The 16,172-nt window shown below is 37.0% G+C and overlaps 1 protein-coding gene across 4 annotated transcripts in view; it reads left to right on the forward strand.

The window, feature by feature from the left end:
* Positions 1 to 16,172, forward strand: part of CTNNA3 (catenin alpha 3) — a 544,925-nt gene that overhangs the window by 342,937 nt on the left and 185,816 nt on the right. For 3 of the 4 annotated variants that reach the window (XM_074874301.1, XM_074874304.1, XM_074874303.1), the window contains one exon: positions 560 to 652. The exons of the other annotated variant lie outside the window; for it this stretch is intronic. In XM_074874301.1, coding sequence (XP_074730402.1) covers positions 560 to 652 — 93 coding nt within the window. The remainder of the gene's footprint in view (positions 1 to 559; positions 653 to 16,172) is intronic. 4 annotated transcript variants of the gene reach the window in all.

The following is a 16,172-nucleotide window of genomic DNA, read 5'->3' on the forward strand; positions in this document are numbered from 1 at the left end:
GTTCTTTCACAGATTTCAAGTTTCTTATACATTTTCAGCATAAGTTGCACTGATATGACTATTTCAGTAGAAAATCATACCACTAATTAAAATAATGATCTGTGCATAGCTCAGGGCATAAATCGTTCTGTGTTTCATTACAACAAACCAAGGCAAATGTTATTTGATCTTTAAGGTTTTAAAAGTAAGTTTTAAAAAAATTAAAAAGCTGGACATGGTTTGAAGGGCCCTGAAAAATTAAAAAGCATGATCACAAGCAGTCTGGCTGAAGCCTTAGGATCTTTGAAATTTCCTGATGTTATCTAAACACCACTCTACAGCTATTAGGTGCAGAACCTAAATGGGGGAGAGGTCATGAGATTTGTTGTTACTGTCACCCCTTTCCATAACTCCTTTTTTTTTTTTTTTTTTTTCCCCTTGTGTTTCCTTGTTCAAATATGTTCTTTGGTAAATTAATTTCCCCAAATAACAAAAGCTTTCTAGCAGAGATGTTTTTTGGCAAGTTTGAGAGTCTGGGGAGGAATACTTGCTTACAAAACTGTTTGTTTGTTTATTTAAGGTTGCTAATCTTGCTTGTTCATTGTCAACAAATGAAGATGGAATGAAAATTGTCCAAATGGCAGCTAATCACATAGAGACTTTGTGCCCACAGGTATGACTTCTTCAATTAATTCTCATGACAGCGCACTGAGCATACACTGTATTTTTGTCACACAACATAGATGTTTAGTCATGCTCCTTCAATCTAAATTCACATTCTATTCACACAGCTTAGTGTAGTAAATGGACACCAAATGATAAATCAAGGACAAATACTCAGTTAATTTGTTTATTTTTTCTTAGTGGTTAACACAAAAATTGTTAATAATCTGTATTGATTTGAAATTTTAAAAAGCTATAAAAATTGCAATTGAAGAAACATGCTGCTCTGTTTCTGAAATTAAACCTGATTGAATGAACAGTGTAACGTGATAGGCAAACTGGGAGTATTACTCTTAGAAAACAATACATATTTTGACCTTTAACTTGAAATATGATTACCACTTGATTTGTTTTTTGTGTATGTGAATGTTAAAGTATGAATTCTGATTGTCACCAATTCAAAAGCTTGAGCTTTTGTCTTAAGCAAATGAATGGAAAACAGCACAGCTACAGATACATTTTTGGTGCTTATTATCTTATAAAAAGTGTATTCACTCTGTATTTGTTGCGTTCAGAATTACAGAGATATAAAAGCTTCTGCAGTTACATCTGTTTAGAGCAAAGATTTTACTGATTTGTGTGAATCTGATCTAAGTGTTTCAGCCTTGAGGCTGCATAATTTCAGGATCATTAGTTCTTTGAAGAACACTGTAGTTTACACAGTGGCCTAAATATTCTTACCCTTTTGTGTGTTTGAATGCTAAATGTAGTTGAAATAGAAAGTGAAGAGCAAATATTAATAATATGTCCAATTACAAGCTTGAGAAGTCCATTTTATGCCTGTTGAGTAAACGCAAGACTTGGGAAAAAAGAAGCTTCTATCAAGGAAACATGATATTCTGAAAATATCACAGATCAGTGTTTTCTCTTGAATCATTCAGTTTCAATGTCTATTTTTATAACTTTTACATTTCTGTGTTTCACATCCCACTCCATTTAATTTAATGTGTTACTGGTTTTGTAAGAAGATTGCTGGGTTGTAAGAAGAATTCATGAATAGTTTCTTCCAGCTTCTTTGTTTCTCCAGGGGTACAAGTGCACCTTTATAATACATTATTATTCACCCAGCTGTAGCTTTTTAATTGAAAACCTACGCTTTCAGTATTGCATCTGATAACAGAAACTCCTAAAATCTAATTTTGACTAAAATATTGATTTTCTCCACAGCCATTTAAGTTGCTAGGGTTTTAATTTCCTGTAGTAAAATGGAAGTTTCTTGTTTGGGTTTTTTTCCCCCTTTTTTTAACCTCAAGGTAAACCAGGGGTGAACTAGTTGATTACAGATCTCTCTAAACAGGGAATGTGGTATGCACATGATAAGATTATATTACTATTAATGGTGTGTTCGTTGTGCAAGATTTGCTGCTTTCTTAGATAAGGACCATTCCTTGCGAAAGCAGTTGGCATTTTACCTAAGTAAGAAATAGCAGAATAAGTCTCCTGCATTTTTCAGTAAATCAGATTATGCCATATCATTTAAAAATCCTCCACAGCGAAAATAATTATCTCTTAAGATCCCTGCAGGACATATCAATTAGAGTTTGGAACGGGGAAATTTGCATGTAGAACTCCCCAATGTTCTTAAATCTTTAGAGTAAAAAAAAATGGGATTTTACATGCTCTGAAAATGTTTCTTGAAGGGAACCACATGGTTTGGATTGAAATCTGAAATGGTTGAATTAAAACAGAAAAAAAACCCAAACCCTACACCTCAAACCCCCCAAACACACCACCGAAAAAAACCAGGAATGAAAACAACGCCTGCAGAGTCTTGGGAGTTCTGCAGATTTGACAGCAAAACTTCCCATGTAGCACTGGGGAGAAGGCAGATAGGGAATTGGCAAACTCTGGAGGAAAGCCTTTTGATTGTTAGAATTCATAGACATGCTTATATTATATTAATTATACTGTACTTTAGTTAAAATGTAGAGGGTTGATTCTGAACTCTGACCATATTTTTTTGTTCTCAAGTGAGATTATTAGCAAATATTTTGACTGTTCAATAAATAAAATAAGCTAGGCATGTATGTTAGAGCCAATACAAAACACATAATGCCTGTAGTTCCTGAAATTTCATGAATGCTTCATGAGAAATTAATTTTAATAATATTTAATGTTAGATCAATAATAATGAATAGAATAAAGAAATAAGGACCTGCTAACATATGTTTTGATGAAGGAAGAGTTATTTCTGTTCATGTTACTAGCTTTTGATTGCGAAAATTTTCTTGAGTGTTGTCAGGTAGGTAAAATCTACAATGTCAGTTGTTCTATGTGGGAGTCCATGTTACTTTCCTGGTGTGCAAACAAAATCATGACCTCATCAAATGCATGAGAAAGAAAAGGAAAAGAAACCTTCATGGGTTACAAAAGCAAACTAATTTCTGGTTTTGAACAGTAAGGATATAAATCTGCAGAGCTGTTTTGCTAATACAGATCTTGAATTTGTTACCCTGATGCTTCAGTTCACTGGCATGTTTGAAGAAGTCCTCTGGTTCTTCTAATAGTTAGTCTTATGGAATAGCCAAAGGTAGCTGATAGAGGGTAAACCTGTCAATGTAGAGACGGAAGAATATCCTGAATGTAGGAAACTGGAGATTAGCAGACAAGGATCTGGCTTCTCTGTCTAAATTCTTGATAGGTTCTTACATTTTTACGCTGATTGGCTTTCAGGTAGTTCAACAAGTATGTCCTGGCACACCAGCCAACAAGAGGAGGAACAAGGGAGAAAAGACCTAGAAAAAACTGGTTTTGTGTATAAGGAGGATCTAGCCTGTTATTTGACCTGGTTTCTGTGTACTGGGTCCTCTTTCTTTACCTTCCTTAAGGCAGGTCTTCGGTTTTGTGGGGTTGGGGAGCTCTGCTGAGTGATAAGCTTGAGGAATAAGGACGCCTTCTCCAAACAGGCTCTGAAAAAGGGAGGAGGTGAGAAGGAAGCCATTGATCAGATCTTGGATGGAGTTGAAGGCCTTAGATATGTGACTTAACCTGGGGTAAGCAATATGGTGATGGGGGAGAGCAGAGTAGCAAGATTGAACAGTAGCTGAGGTAGGTGACGGTGTGCTTGTTCTCTCTGAAACTCATGTCTGTCAGAAACAGACATAGTGGAGGTGATGGGATGCTCATAATGAGATTTAAGGACATTTTCCTCCCTGAGGGAATGGAAGCCAGGGAGTCCCAAGAACATTAGTGCAAACAGATCTTGAGCTAATATTTTTGAGGGGAAGAAAGACCTTGAGCCTAAAGCTGGAACAGATGTTTTAAAGTGGAGATCAGAAGTGGCTAGTCTCAAGGCGGCAGCTGGGAAGAGCTTCAGCATGTCAAAGGGCTCTGGCTAGAGCCTTTTTATTAGCACAAAGATCCCAGGATAGTTTTAAGGAGCGGAAGGCTTGAGCTTGTTTGGAAGAACCATACCTGAAAAAGTGAATTTAGGCTCACTTCCTTTTGAAGATGAGATTTTGCTAGAGCTTGCTACTAGTTACCAAAATGGCACAGTGTGATTAGTTCTGCAGTGAGCCACATCTGTTCTGGTACATCATGCAAGGAAGTAAAACGCAGAAAAAACACATGAATGCTCATGGTTTAGCTTAATCATTGTTAGTGATAATTTTTTTTTAAAAAATCATTCAATCCCATGCAATATTTTAATCATATATTTTAAAAAAGAGAAGGTATACACTGGTATAACCAGAGCGTCAGATCTTAGTATTTTTAGTGAGTTCTGTTTTTGTCTTACATATTGAGAGAGATAGAAGCCATCTAGTTATAAAGCTATTAGGTGAGAAGGATGTCTATGTAACAGGAAATCCATTAGAGGTTGAGTTGCTCTTTGTGTTTAAAAAATAAAAATGGAGATGAGGGAAGATAACCTTAAAAAAAGAGAGTGTGCATCTTGAGTTATTTTAAATGTATAGGAAGCTGTCACCTGATTTCTTTTCTTAACTTGCACCTAACCAGAAATATATCAGAATCTAAAGCAGATATTACAGCGTATTTCAGAACTAGTTCCTAAGCTGCTGGAGGAAGTTTGCAAGGACATAAATGTCCTTCTTTATAGCTAGCTATTGTTGATGCAAAATGTATTACGGGGAAGACATTGATTGAATGGATATGAAATGCATGGTGAGTCAGTTAAATTCGCGGTCACTTCTGATGTAAAGTGTACGTGCTCACATAGTGATACTGGCTCTGAGAATGCTGACTGCCTGAGTCTTATCTTTGTATTCAAGCTATTGGAGTTACTGTCTAAAAAGCAGTGCCCATTACACATCATTTACTGAAACCACACGATGAAGAGAGAGCACCTTGTGATAGGTCAAAAATTTTGTCGCAAGCAAGACAGACTTACAACACATAGTAGATCTGGATACTAGGGTTTATTTAAGAACCAGGGAAATCAGTTTTTACCCTGTTTGATAATACCACATGCTCACTCATTTGTATTCCCCACAGTGTTACTTTCACTAGGTCTTGACTTTTCTTCCCAGTGGGGAGATTGCTGCTGGTCCAGGAAGGTTGGGCAGAAAGTTATGATGGTTTTGTCATGTACATCTGCTTGCAGTCACCTGTCACGGGCCTTACTGTCCAAGGTCCCTGGATGTTTCCCAGCATTTGTCTCCAAGTATTTTCCTGACCTCTGGGATCTTTCCTCATTTCCATGACTGTTTCTCCAGCCAGGATCTTCATCAACCTATTTTTGGGCCCCTAAACCCTTGATTTTTCCCAACATAAGTGTGTGTGCAAAAGCAGGAAGTGTGATCTGCCTCCTAATTGGTGGCTGTGTTTTGTGTCTCTTTATTAATTGGATGACTCAGGATACATCAGCTTTGTTTAGTTGAGATGTTAACAGAATTTAAAACCAGCACATACCAGTTGCAGCTAGCTAGTACCAGGCTTGATCTTGGGAGTTCATATATTCCTCCTCTTCTGCCCCAGTTTTCTGCTGCCTGTAAGTGTTCACAATATGAACTATTTTTTGCCTTCTGAAGGAACCATTTGGAAGTAGAGGAGGTGAGTGGACCTTTAATGACAGAGCATCAGCTACACAGCCACTGTAAGCCCTTATGGCTCTGTGGCATCCAAGTGGATCCATATGGTTGGCTCCAGTGGCAGGATATGATTCTAAGGGCACCTTTACGGCTTGCTTTGAGAAAGAACAACTTGCAGATCAGACTAGGCTGTCCAATAAAACTACAAATCATGCTGTGCCCATTATATGGGAAGGCTGACCAAGACTAGTATCCTAATATGGTAGAATTTGTCTAGTGAAATATTTATTGTTACTTAGATGGAAGCCGGCTTCCTCTTAGTCCTTGGCACTCTATCTAAGGGCATGTTTATTCTGAGAACCATGGAACATTCATTTCTGTATTCTCTCACATGCTGGTGTAAAATCAGTAGAAGCTAGTGTTTTGTCTTGATGACTAATTATTGAGGAAAAGCATGAATGGGAAGATGTTATTTAAAAAACAAATTACATGGTTTTAACATGTCTTGACTTTCAGTTTCACTACTGGTGTATGTGGAGTGTCTCAGTTTGGGAAAAATTATTTGAGATTTGATATGGTTTTGATTTATTTGTTTTGTAGTTGTAGTTGATGTGTTAGTTCTCTTGATGTGTATGATACCTTGATGCCTCTAATATAAAAATTGTTCTACAGTGGAGTGTCCAATTGTAGGTGGGGTTTGGTACCTGTGATAGCATTTCTGCCCTGCAGTGCTTCTTCAGAACTTTTTACTGACAGAGAATAAAATGTTTATTATCAGTAAGCTTTGTGTTACAGGCTTTACTCTTAGTTATTCATATTGGTTTACTGAGTTTGTAATAGTCACCAAATGGATATCTGTGTTTGGTTTCTCCCTTATCCTATTTCTCCTTCAGTAGAAATGTCTTCTGTAGTTCATTTAGTGCCCATACTTCCAGTGCCCTCCCACTCTTGTTTACTTTGTATATCTACACTTACAGTTCCTCTTATGCCTAAGCAAAATACTATGCAAGAAGTTAAGTTGGCATACTTGGAAACAGAGGCATAAGTTTGTTAGTCCTGTTCCTGCAGCAGTTCTAGTTCAGCTGTGAGGAAGAAGCTGTAACAAACACCAAAAAGCTAATTAAGATCTAACTAAATTAATAATTCTGTAAGTATATGAAACAGAGTGAGAAATGCAGAACAGTTGAGGTTAGATTCTAGCAACTTGTAGTGATGACACATGACAGCAGACTTAGTTTTGAGATCTTGCAAAAACCTTCTGAGAATACTTCACACCAGATTTCTGATAACTTTTAAAATGAGATAATTATATTGTTATAAAATATCCATATTGAAAGATCTGATTTTTAAAAAGTATGTCTCTTATATTCCATGCTTATGAAAGTAAACTGCCTCTTAGAGAAAACTCTTTGCTGTTTCACTCCAGCTTCAGTTAGTAGGGACACATGGACTGACTTCATTGGGGCCCACAATTTGCTCTTCTTCATCCAAATTCTGTTAGAAGAATCCATCTCTATTTAGACTCCTAGATTCACTGATGAGAGTCTAAGAAAGTTAGATTAATACTTCTGTTGTTCTCAATGCTATTTATAGGGGATCTCAAATTTCGTGATTTCACTCATGCACTCCTGCACAACTTCATGGGGGATTTGAGAGAGAGACCCCTATCAGTCTTTGTGACAGGTTGGAAAGGACACAAGGTGTTTTGGTGTGTGCCCACTCCTGGAGGATGTCTCGGCACTTCTGTTTAAATTTCACAGCATAAAAATATATGTATAGACTCGTCTTCCCTCACTCTAAAAACTCTCAGAGGCAGATGATGAATGTTCTGATCATATTTCTTTTTGCTTCTTTCCTGAAAACAGCCCCCCCATTAGTATTCTGCTCTAAATCAGGCTGATTATTAGTTTGGCTTGCAGTGCGTTAGGACCTGTTTTGGGTGTCTGGTTTTTCTGGGTTCACTTTTCTATGATGTAATTTTTCTTTCAATATAGAATTCAATGCAGAAATTACATAAAACACAGAATTACTACTTTTTAAATGGGGACTCTCACCTTTCCCACCGAAAGAACTCTTTGACTAAAGATGTTTAATATATGCAAAAGCATCTGGTAAGCATCCTATCTCAGTGCAGTTTTCAGCACTTTCACAATCCAAATCAAAATGTTTATTTCTAGGCAGGTGTATCTGTCACCTTTTAAGTAATTATTTGGATTATGTTATTTAACAGTATTCAGTAAAATCACACTGCAAAATCTACTGTTAGTAAATTCTTAATAAAATGGTTGACTCCCAAAATGGAGTTTAGACAGTCAGAAGTCCTGCTGATAACTCTCTAAAACCAGCTGCTGCTGTTCTACAACCCTGCTGGTCGTAGACTGGAACAGACAACGTGTGGTATGTATTGGCCTGTGTTACCTGAGCACTGATGTCTAACACACTTAGTGTATGCTATCTTGGGTTCATTGTTACAGTTGGTTTTTATTTTTATATTTGCTGTTCTTTCCTCTCCTACAATACTTAAAAAAATACTAAGGAAAAGAGCATAACAACTGGCACATTTGTGGAAGGTACAGTTCTAATTCTCAGTGCCATCTTTTCTTGCTACTTGGAACTCAATATGCTGTTAGTTATTCTTAATATTGCTTGGTATGTGATATACCACTAAAGATAGAAGCTGGAATTTTGGCTGTCTGCGTCTGTAAATAAATCAGTGCAGTAGTTCAAATAACATGGAGAGGTATTAGGGTAAGCAAGATGCTGAGCTGATCAGTGGAAATATATTTATACACATATTTTCAGGCCATTCAAACACTGACCTGACAGCTGTCTTTAATATTTTGTATTTGGCTTGTCCAGCATAATTAATCTGTTTTTTCAGTGACAACATGACTGTCTGGAACTGACTGCTGTATTTTGGTATTACAGAGCTGCTTCTCTATTGACATATGTACCTGCAATGAGGAGAATGGCAAAAAACGCCAAGACTCCTTGCAAGAAACCAGCCCCCGCACCTTCCTTTCTTTGAATTTTGGTAATTTCAGCACTGCTGTAGTGATGCTTCCTTTCCTATCTCTCTAGCAGACAGTATTAAGTCAGGTGCCTGTTTTTAAGGATAATCTTCCAAAGTATGTCAATTACACTTACAATTTGGTGCAAAGTAGCATGGAAGCCTTCAGCAGCCTAGCAGTTACAGCAGTGTGCCCCACGTATATGAGTATTCAACTGAGAAGCTCTAATTTCTGAGCCCAACTTGCATGTTCTCTGCATTCTGTCCTAAAAACTATGATCATAACTTTGTTATGTTTCCTATAAGTTTTGCTCAAGCTTTAAGTGTGAATGTCCTATAAAATCTTTTTCTCAAAGTTGCGCATTTTATCAGTGTGTTTTTTTCTTATAAAAATGAGCAGGGGAATTTAGTCTTTTATTTGAGCTATGTTTTGATTTACACTTAAATTGTGTAGCCCTTTTAGGTTGATATAGATAGATGGATATTATTTGCTTCTGTGTTATTTTCTAGAAACTAGGTACTGTATTGAACAAACCTGAAAATTCTCAATGACAAAAATGAGACTTGATAGCTAATAAGTGGGCAGCATCTTTTGGTGCGTTGCATTTTTCAGGTATTGGAGTTTAATTATGTATTTTATGATGCTGTGGATTTTTGAAGCTAGCAATTTACATTTCCTATATATTTACTTTTTCATGAGAGAAAATCAATCATCCATTTTGTTATTTGCTCTGGTACATTAAATGGTGGGGGACACTGAAGAAGTTTTTTATTAGCCTTATAAAAACTCTTCACTAATATCACTTTAATAACCACATTTGTTTCATCTTCTTGGTTGAACCTTCTGTGCGGCATCTCCTTTTATCTGTCTTAATACATTTTTCTTCAAATACAGCAGTCTTGTGTAAGGGCAGAAGTAATGGAGAGAACATGGTAAGTTAGTGAGTTCTCTACCATCTGCTTTACAAGAGAGAAAAGAGATGTTAGTATCTCTAACAGTATCAGACATCTTCTTAAGTACCATCTCCAGCCTTTCAATTGGGAGATTAATTAAAAGTACATATCATGCCTTAATAATATTTCTAAAACTAAAGGAAAGATATTTTGATGAAGTGATACATTTTTTACATAGGTTTTCACCACGTTAGCAAAGTCCACACACAATGCTGCTGAGGTTAATGAAGAATTTGTCATTAACCTTGATAGGTATGGTAGTCTGCTCGAACATTACTATGTTTAATTCCTTCTCTCCTGGAACCTTTGTTCCACAACCAGTTTAATCTGGCATATATCATCAGTGCTGCTAAAGACTCGATCTCCCTCCCTACTCTCAAGCTGTTATTTGTGCCTCCTTCCCTTGTGACTAACAACAGCAATTCAGTGATCTGGGTCAGGAAACTGATGCAGCTGAGAATTAACCTGGGAAGCAGGTATAAGCAGGTTAGTTTTCATTCACATCAGTTGACTGATGTAGATTGCTGTGTGGATGTATGAACACTTCTTGCTGTCTCAAGGAGAGGAATGAGGGAAAAGGAGTCTGAAAGAGGAGCAGGCCACTGCTTTTGGTGGCAGTGCAGAATATTGACAGGTTGGGCTGATGGTGGCATAGCTTTGGTGTTAGAAGTTAATGTTTGTTTTCGCTATTAGCAGATAGCTGTTGTTACCAGTTACTAGGGAGACATTGATTGCATGGAAAAAGTTGTTAGTCTAGTCCTCAAGTATTATAATACTGTATGATCCTATTTGGATGGATGAGCCTTTGTATTATCAGAACACTGCAGTCTTAATGTGATGGGCAATCTGCAGAAAAGAAACATGTACAAAACCAGCTGTGCTCCAGTTTCCAGTCTGGCTATCTGATAAGGACTGAAAATGATACAAAGAATAAAACCTTTCTCATATCCTCTAGCATCATTTACCGACATCAGTAGTTGTAGGATGCTACCTTTTTCTGTTTGTGGAAATTGAGGTTTGTTGTTTCAAAAAGTTGATAAAGCATGTGACATTTTACCTGGTTGGAATACTATGGAATCCTAAAGCTGTGGGCCACCAAAATGTATTGGAAGACCTAACACTTTATGCTCTTACACAAATAGACTTAGCTAGATGTTTGCTTTGGCTTGAACTTCTCCAAGAAACAGTTTGAAGGGGGAAAAAAATAATACTATGACTCTTAAATTCCCCTGAAAGTCTCATGTTGGCTGTGACTGCTTGGCTGTTTTATGATCGTACTTGGAGAGAGAATAATTAACTACAAAATGCCTTGAGGTTTTCAGTCTTAACTTTCATCTTCCAGCATCTGTTGTGTTAGGATAGAATCCTCAACAAATTCTTGGTTTGTAATATTAAATAAAAATACCAACCCTAAGTAGCCTCAACTTCTGTAGTAATACAGAAGCTGTTCTGTTTTATCCTCTCTTCTGCTTGCCCCACCTGCAGCTAATGGACATAAGACGAGAATGATCAAGTTTCTTAAAGTTGCTGGAGGGCATTTGCTGTAGATGCATACTGCACAAAAGTGCTATGAATGTTTTATAAACAATTTATTTTTCCCTGTGCCTTTAAAACTTGAAAGTAGTCTTCCTGGAAAGATATTTCTTTTTTATCCCTTTAATGTCATCCTTTTTTCTGAATTTATAAGTTTTCTGGAAATGCCACATTTTGTTGGTGACAGTCCTGCAGCAGAATGCCAGGGAAGGAAAGCAAGGCAATAAAACATCATTACTGGAGACTTGTAATAAAAAAAACACCCTACTGAGTCTGGGGAGGAGGGTGGTCAAACAGTAGGAAAGCTTAGAGTAGTACAAGACAGCAGAATAATACCGCTGTTGAGAGATGTAGTTTTGCATGGTTTTTGGAAGAGAGGGGATGGACAGCAATAAAGAGCAGAGAATATAAAGAGCTATAGCATGCAGTAATAGAGAGGTATAGATAGCATAGATTGACAAGGGGAACACGTTCCTCTTGGTGAAGGAAGAAGCTATAATCATTGATGCATGTTTCCATCTGACATAACTTTGTTCTGTGGCATTTGACATATCACAATCATGAGCTTTTTACCTAATTTTGAGATAATTTTCAACTGGAATACTGAAAGTGTGATGGGGGTCCTCATGGGTGCTTCAGCACCCTGGAGACAGCTGGTGACATAGATGGTGGGGAACAGAGTCTGGCACTGAGTCTGGCAAGCACCAAGGGAATGGATGAGGTAGACATAAGTTGAGTGTAGCTGTAGCATTGACAGGGTGGGGGCCGCACGGTCCACGTTCTTGTACGTGCATATACGTCCTATGAGCTGAAGCTAAGGAACAAGCTTTTTGGCAATTTCTAGTGTCTTCTGCACAAGCTTGGATAGCAAAGGCACAAGAATTTCTTTTTCTTTTTTTTTCCCTGCACACCCACCTTCTCTCTCTGTCACTGACGCAGGGTCAGACTTCAGTGATGTGGGGAGATTCTAGCAAGTCTCTGAGGGAAGTGTCTGACCTGGAGAAGTGTGAAGAGGTGAATCTTGCAAGTTTTGGCTGATTCACGCCTCTGACGAGCTTCCAAGTTTTTAAATTGAGCTTTTAAATGGTTTGTGTAGAAGTAGCATTAAATTCAAGGCAGCAGATGACTACCCTTCTTGTGTTTTCATGATTTCTTCCTGGAAACTAAAATGCTAAAATGTCATTAAAGAAGGCAAAGAGAGGTAATGTGATCTGCAAGTGGATTTTCTGAGTTATATTTGCAGAATAATAAATGCAAAATACATCTGGCAAATTTGACTATCTGCTTTACTAAATTCCAAATTAAAAGTCATTAGGAAATGTATCAGTAAGAGCAGCTTTGGAAGTAATAGTGCAAGTAGCAAATACAGCACCAGGTTTTTTGATTCCTGCATCTCTTAGATGATTGTGCATTATTGTTGATATTGACACAGTCTAATTTGCTATTTTGAGTTAGAAAAAGTTTCATTTGCCATCCTAAAGCTGTCACTACTATTTTAGACAGGATAATTTCAAGCAAAGTTTTCTTTCTAATTTCTGTGTGATGTGATGTGCTAGTTAGATGTAAACTCATGTTTACGTTTATGCATAAAATAGAGATAAGGCATGTGTGTTTCTCATTATACCACTTCTGCCTCCTTTCCACGTTTTCTGGGAAAATGCAAAATGAATTTTAAATAAATATCTGCAGTCACACTGACTTTGTGTTATACTGTAGCATCACTGAAATTCTTGAAGATTGCAGACTCTGTTGCTGTTGATGCCTGATCTGTATAATTTTGGCAGAACTATTACCCCCATACATACATAGTTTTCTGGGAAAGATGTTCTCATAAGGAATTTTTTTCTGGATAGCACACTGCATTCTTCTGACATTCATTCTACCCATACCTAATCATGGAATGTATAAATAGTGACGCTTCAAAAATCACCCCATTTCTCATTTCCTTAATGGTACATTTTTCTATTGGAGGCAACAGCTTGCCTCTTTCTTGATGCTGTTTTAAGTCGATATTCTGCTGGGGTTTCTGCATGTGGAAAATGGACTAAGACATTAGAAAAACAGTACCAACAACAGGGGAAAAAAGTAGTCATTTGATGGTGGGTAACATACAATTTAGGTAGTGTTGGGTTCCTCTTTTACAGGATGATAATGTGAATGATGTGTAGGGACCTAATTTCGTGATTATGAGTCTCTGCACTTGGACTTCAGAAATGATTGTTAATAATAACAGAGGAATAAAGATTCCTTTGGGGGGGGGGGGGGGGGGGGAGAAAATATTTTCTTTATTTGAAGAATATTCTCATTACCTGCCCTGTACTATCCTCACTGTCTGAAAGGTAACAAGGGTTTTGTGCTGGTTTTTGCACTTCTTTCAGCTCATACGGTGTACAGACTGTATGTGAAATTCAGGACAGAAAATGAAAACTGTGAGGAAATGTGGCAATACTTACCTACCTTAATGTCATGCATACCTGCTAAGATACTGACAATACACAGTTTTCACTTTGCACCATTTTCTTAATTCTTTTGGGTTTTAGGACTTTTTTTCTGTTTGGCTGCAGAGGGTTTGCTTGAAAGAATTCTGGAAAAAAGTGATTTGAAACTCTCTTGGTGGGAGATATTACACTCGGGAAAAAAACAACCTCACCAACACAAATGTCTCAAAATGAAGCAGCAAGGATCTTTGGGACTACAGTCGTTTGCCAAGGGGACAAAGAAAGTGTTTTGTTACATTGGCTTCACTTTGCAGCTATTTCAGCGTAACACATCTGGTGGTGTGACATAGCATTTGTTTTGGAGGAACTTGTAAAATCTTCAAGGTGTTAGTGATAGTTTTATGCTCTTATATGTCCCCAAGCAAACAGTTGTTCTCTTTAAGGTATGATATTCCATTTTAAAGTACAGTATTCCACAGGAATGTAACTGAACTCTTACTACACTTCTGTGATGAAATCATATGATGCTGATTATTATGGGCTAATTTCATTCATATAAAAGATATTACTGGAAATAATCTTCTTATTTTAGAGTTCTCCTTTGTTCCTGAATATATAAAAAATACCTGATTTGTCATGATGCATTTGAAAATGCTCATGATGCTTTCTTGATCTGTTAGCTCCCAGATCTTACTGTGTCTTTCAACTGTTTCAGTGTTTTCATTGTTGTTTCTCAAGCGTAGTTTTCCCCCTGTATACCTTTACAGGATGAATTGATGAGATTTAGATTCACTTTACCAAATATTCAAAGACTGTAATTGTAGTGTAGTTACACTGCAGTTGTTCTAGTTCCGTTGCAGCTGAGTTTTAACTCTGTAAAGATTGCTATGTGAATGAACAGTCCATAAGGACCTTTCTATTTTATATGCAGTACACTATAAATTGGACTAAAGATTTACTTGGATGTGAAATCCAATAAACAGAAGGTTAATTACATAAGCTTCATTTTTATATTGTAATTTCAATATACAGCTAACTTCATTGATAATTGTATTCAGACACAGGGGTTTTTAATGCTGAGCACCTTTCAAGATCAAGTCCTGAGACTTGATTTGGTTCCTGTATGCCTGGATATTCTGGAAAGCTGTACTGTAGCTATATGAGTATAACTTGTGCTGCTGGCTTATCCCAGTCTGACCAGCAAACTCAGCTATTACCAGTGCTGATAATTTTTATACCAATAGAGTTGGTATACTGTGATAGAGCATTTACATAGCCTAAGAAAGTGCAGAAGCAGCTTACATCTCTGAAAAGCATTGCTGTATCAAGAGGCTTTGGTCTCAATTCAATATGTTTATACTGAACTGCAGATAGTGGAGCTCCAGTTCTGGATGGAGCACTGTTGGAAGATACGACGTCCGCTATGGTTTTGAGTGTAGAATAACAAGTGCAACATTATAAACAGAACTCTGTTTTGAATATTTTTTTATTTCCTCTTTCATGTATCAGTAAGTCTTGAGGATTATTTTAGCCTTCCATTTCAAGAATTTGCTTCTCTTGAAATTAAAATTTGCATTTGAGAATACATTGCTCAAGGCTTGATAAAATTCTGTGAAGTATTCTGTGCTTTCTGAGAAGAATCTAATCATCCCCCACATACACAAACCATGGACACAAAGTTAATTGTTTAGTTAGAAAATCAAAACTGTAGCAAAAATTATTTGAAGCAATTGACCAATGTTATGATTTGCTTAAGTGAGATACTGGATACTGGGTTTATATCTAATACAAAAAAATATAGTTTGAGGAACAGTGTTTTTGGTTGAGTGGAAAAATGCACTTTTGATTTTTGAAATAAACTAGGGGATTAGTGTGATCCACCCCACATACCTTTGAATATCATAGCCAAAACATTCCCTGCATCATTTACAGACACTGTATTCGATAAGGAAGAAACAGAAATGTTTGTTTATTCTTGTTACTTCAGTTTCAGTATTGTAAAATAGAAAAAGTGAAAGTGCTTAACAGCTGCAATTACGAATTTCATGCAAATCAAGCACCTGCAATCTGACCTGCAAAAAACCACCAATGTATTTTGTGATCTGCTGTCTGCTTCGCTTGTCAGGTCAAGTGAATTAGTTCTGGAAGTGAGGTGCTGTCAGATGGATTTAAAAATCAGGCTTTAAGTGTTCAGTCTATTTTGCCCTCTGTCCCCCCAAAATAAACTATCCACCCAAATGTGAATACTGAATACTTTACTGCATTTTCAGTTCTTTTTCACTAGACTAAAATAATAAGAATGTCTGGTTTTTTAAGCTTTTTTTTATTCTTCTCTCAGAATATTTTTATTAGGTTCTCTGCTTAGTCCCTGGACTGTAAAAGATAATTTTGTGTGCCTTTCCTGTAGAAGGTTTCCAAATACATTCAGAAATGTGCAGGTAGTCGCTAGGTAAAACCAAGACATAGTTGTGTATGGGCGTAAGGGGGAGCTTGAGAGGACTGTGGTGTGTGTGTTTGGTTTGGTTGGGTTGGGTTGGGTTTTTTTGT

The sequence above is a fragment of the Strix uralensis genome, chromosome 7 (genome assembly GCF_047716275.1).
Source record: "Strix uralensis isolate ZFMK-TIS-50842 chromosome 7, bStrUra1, whole genome shotgun sequence".
NCBI classification, from domain to species: domain Eukaryota; kingdom Metazoa; phylum Chordata; class Aves; order Strigiformes; family Strigidae; genus Strix; species Strix uralensis.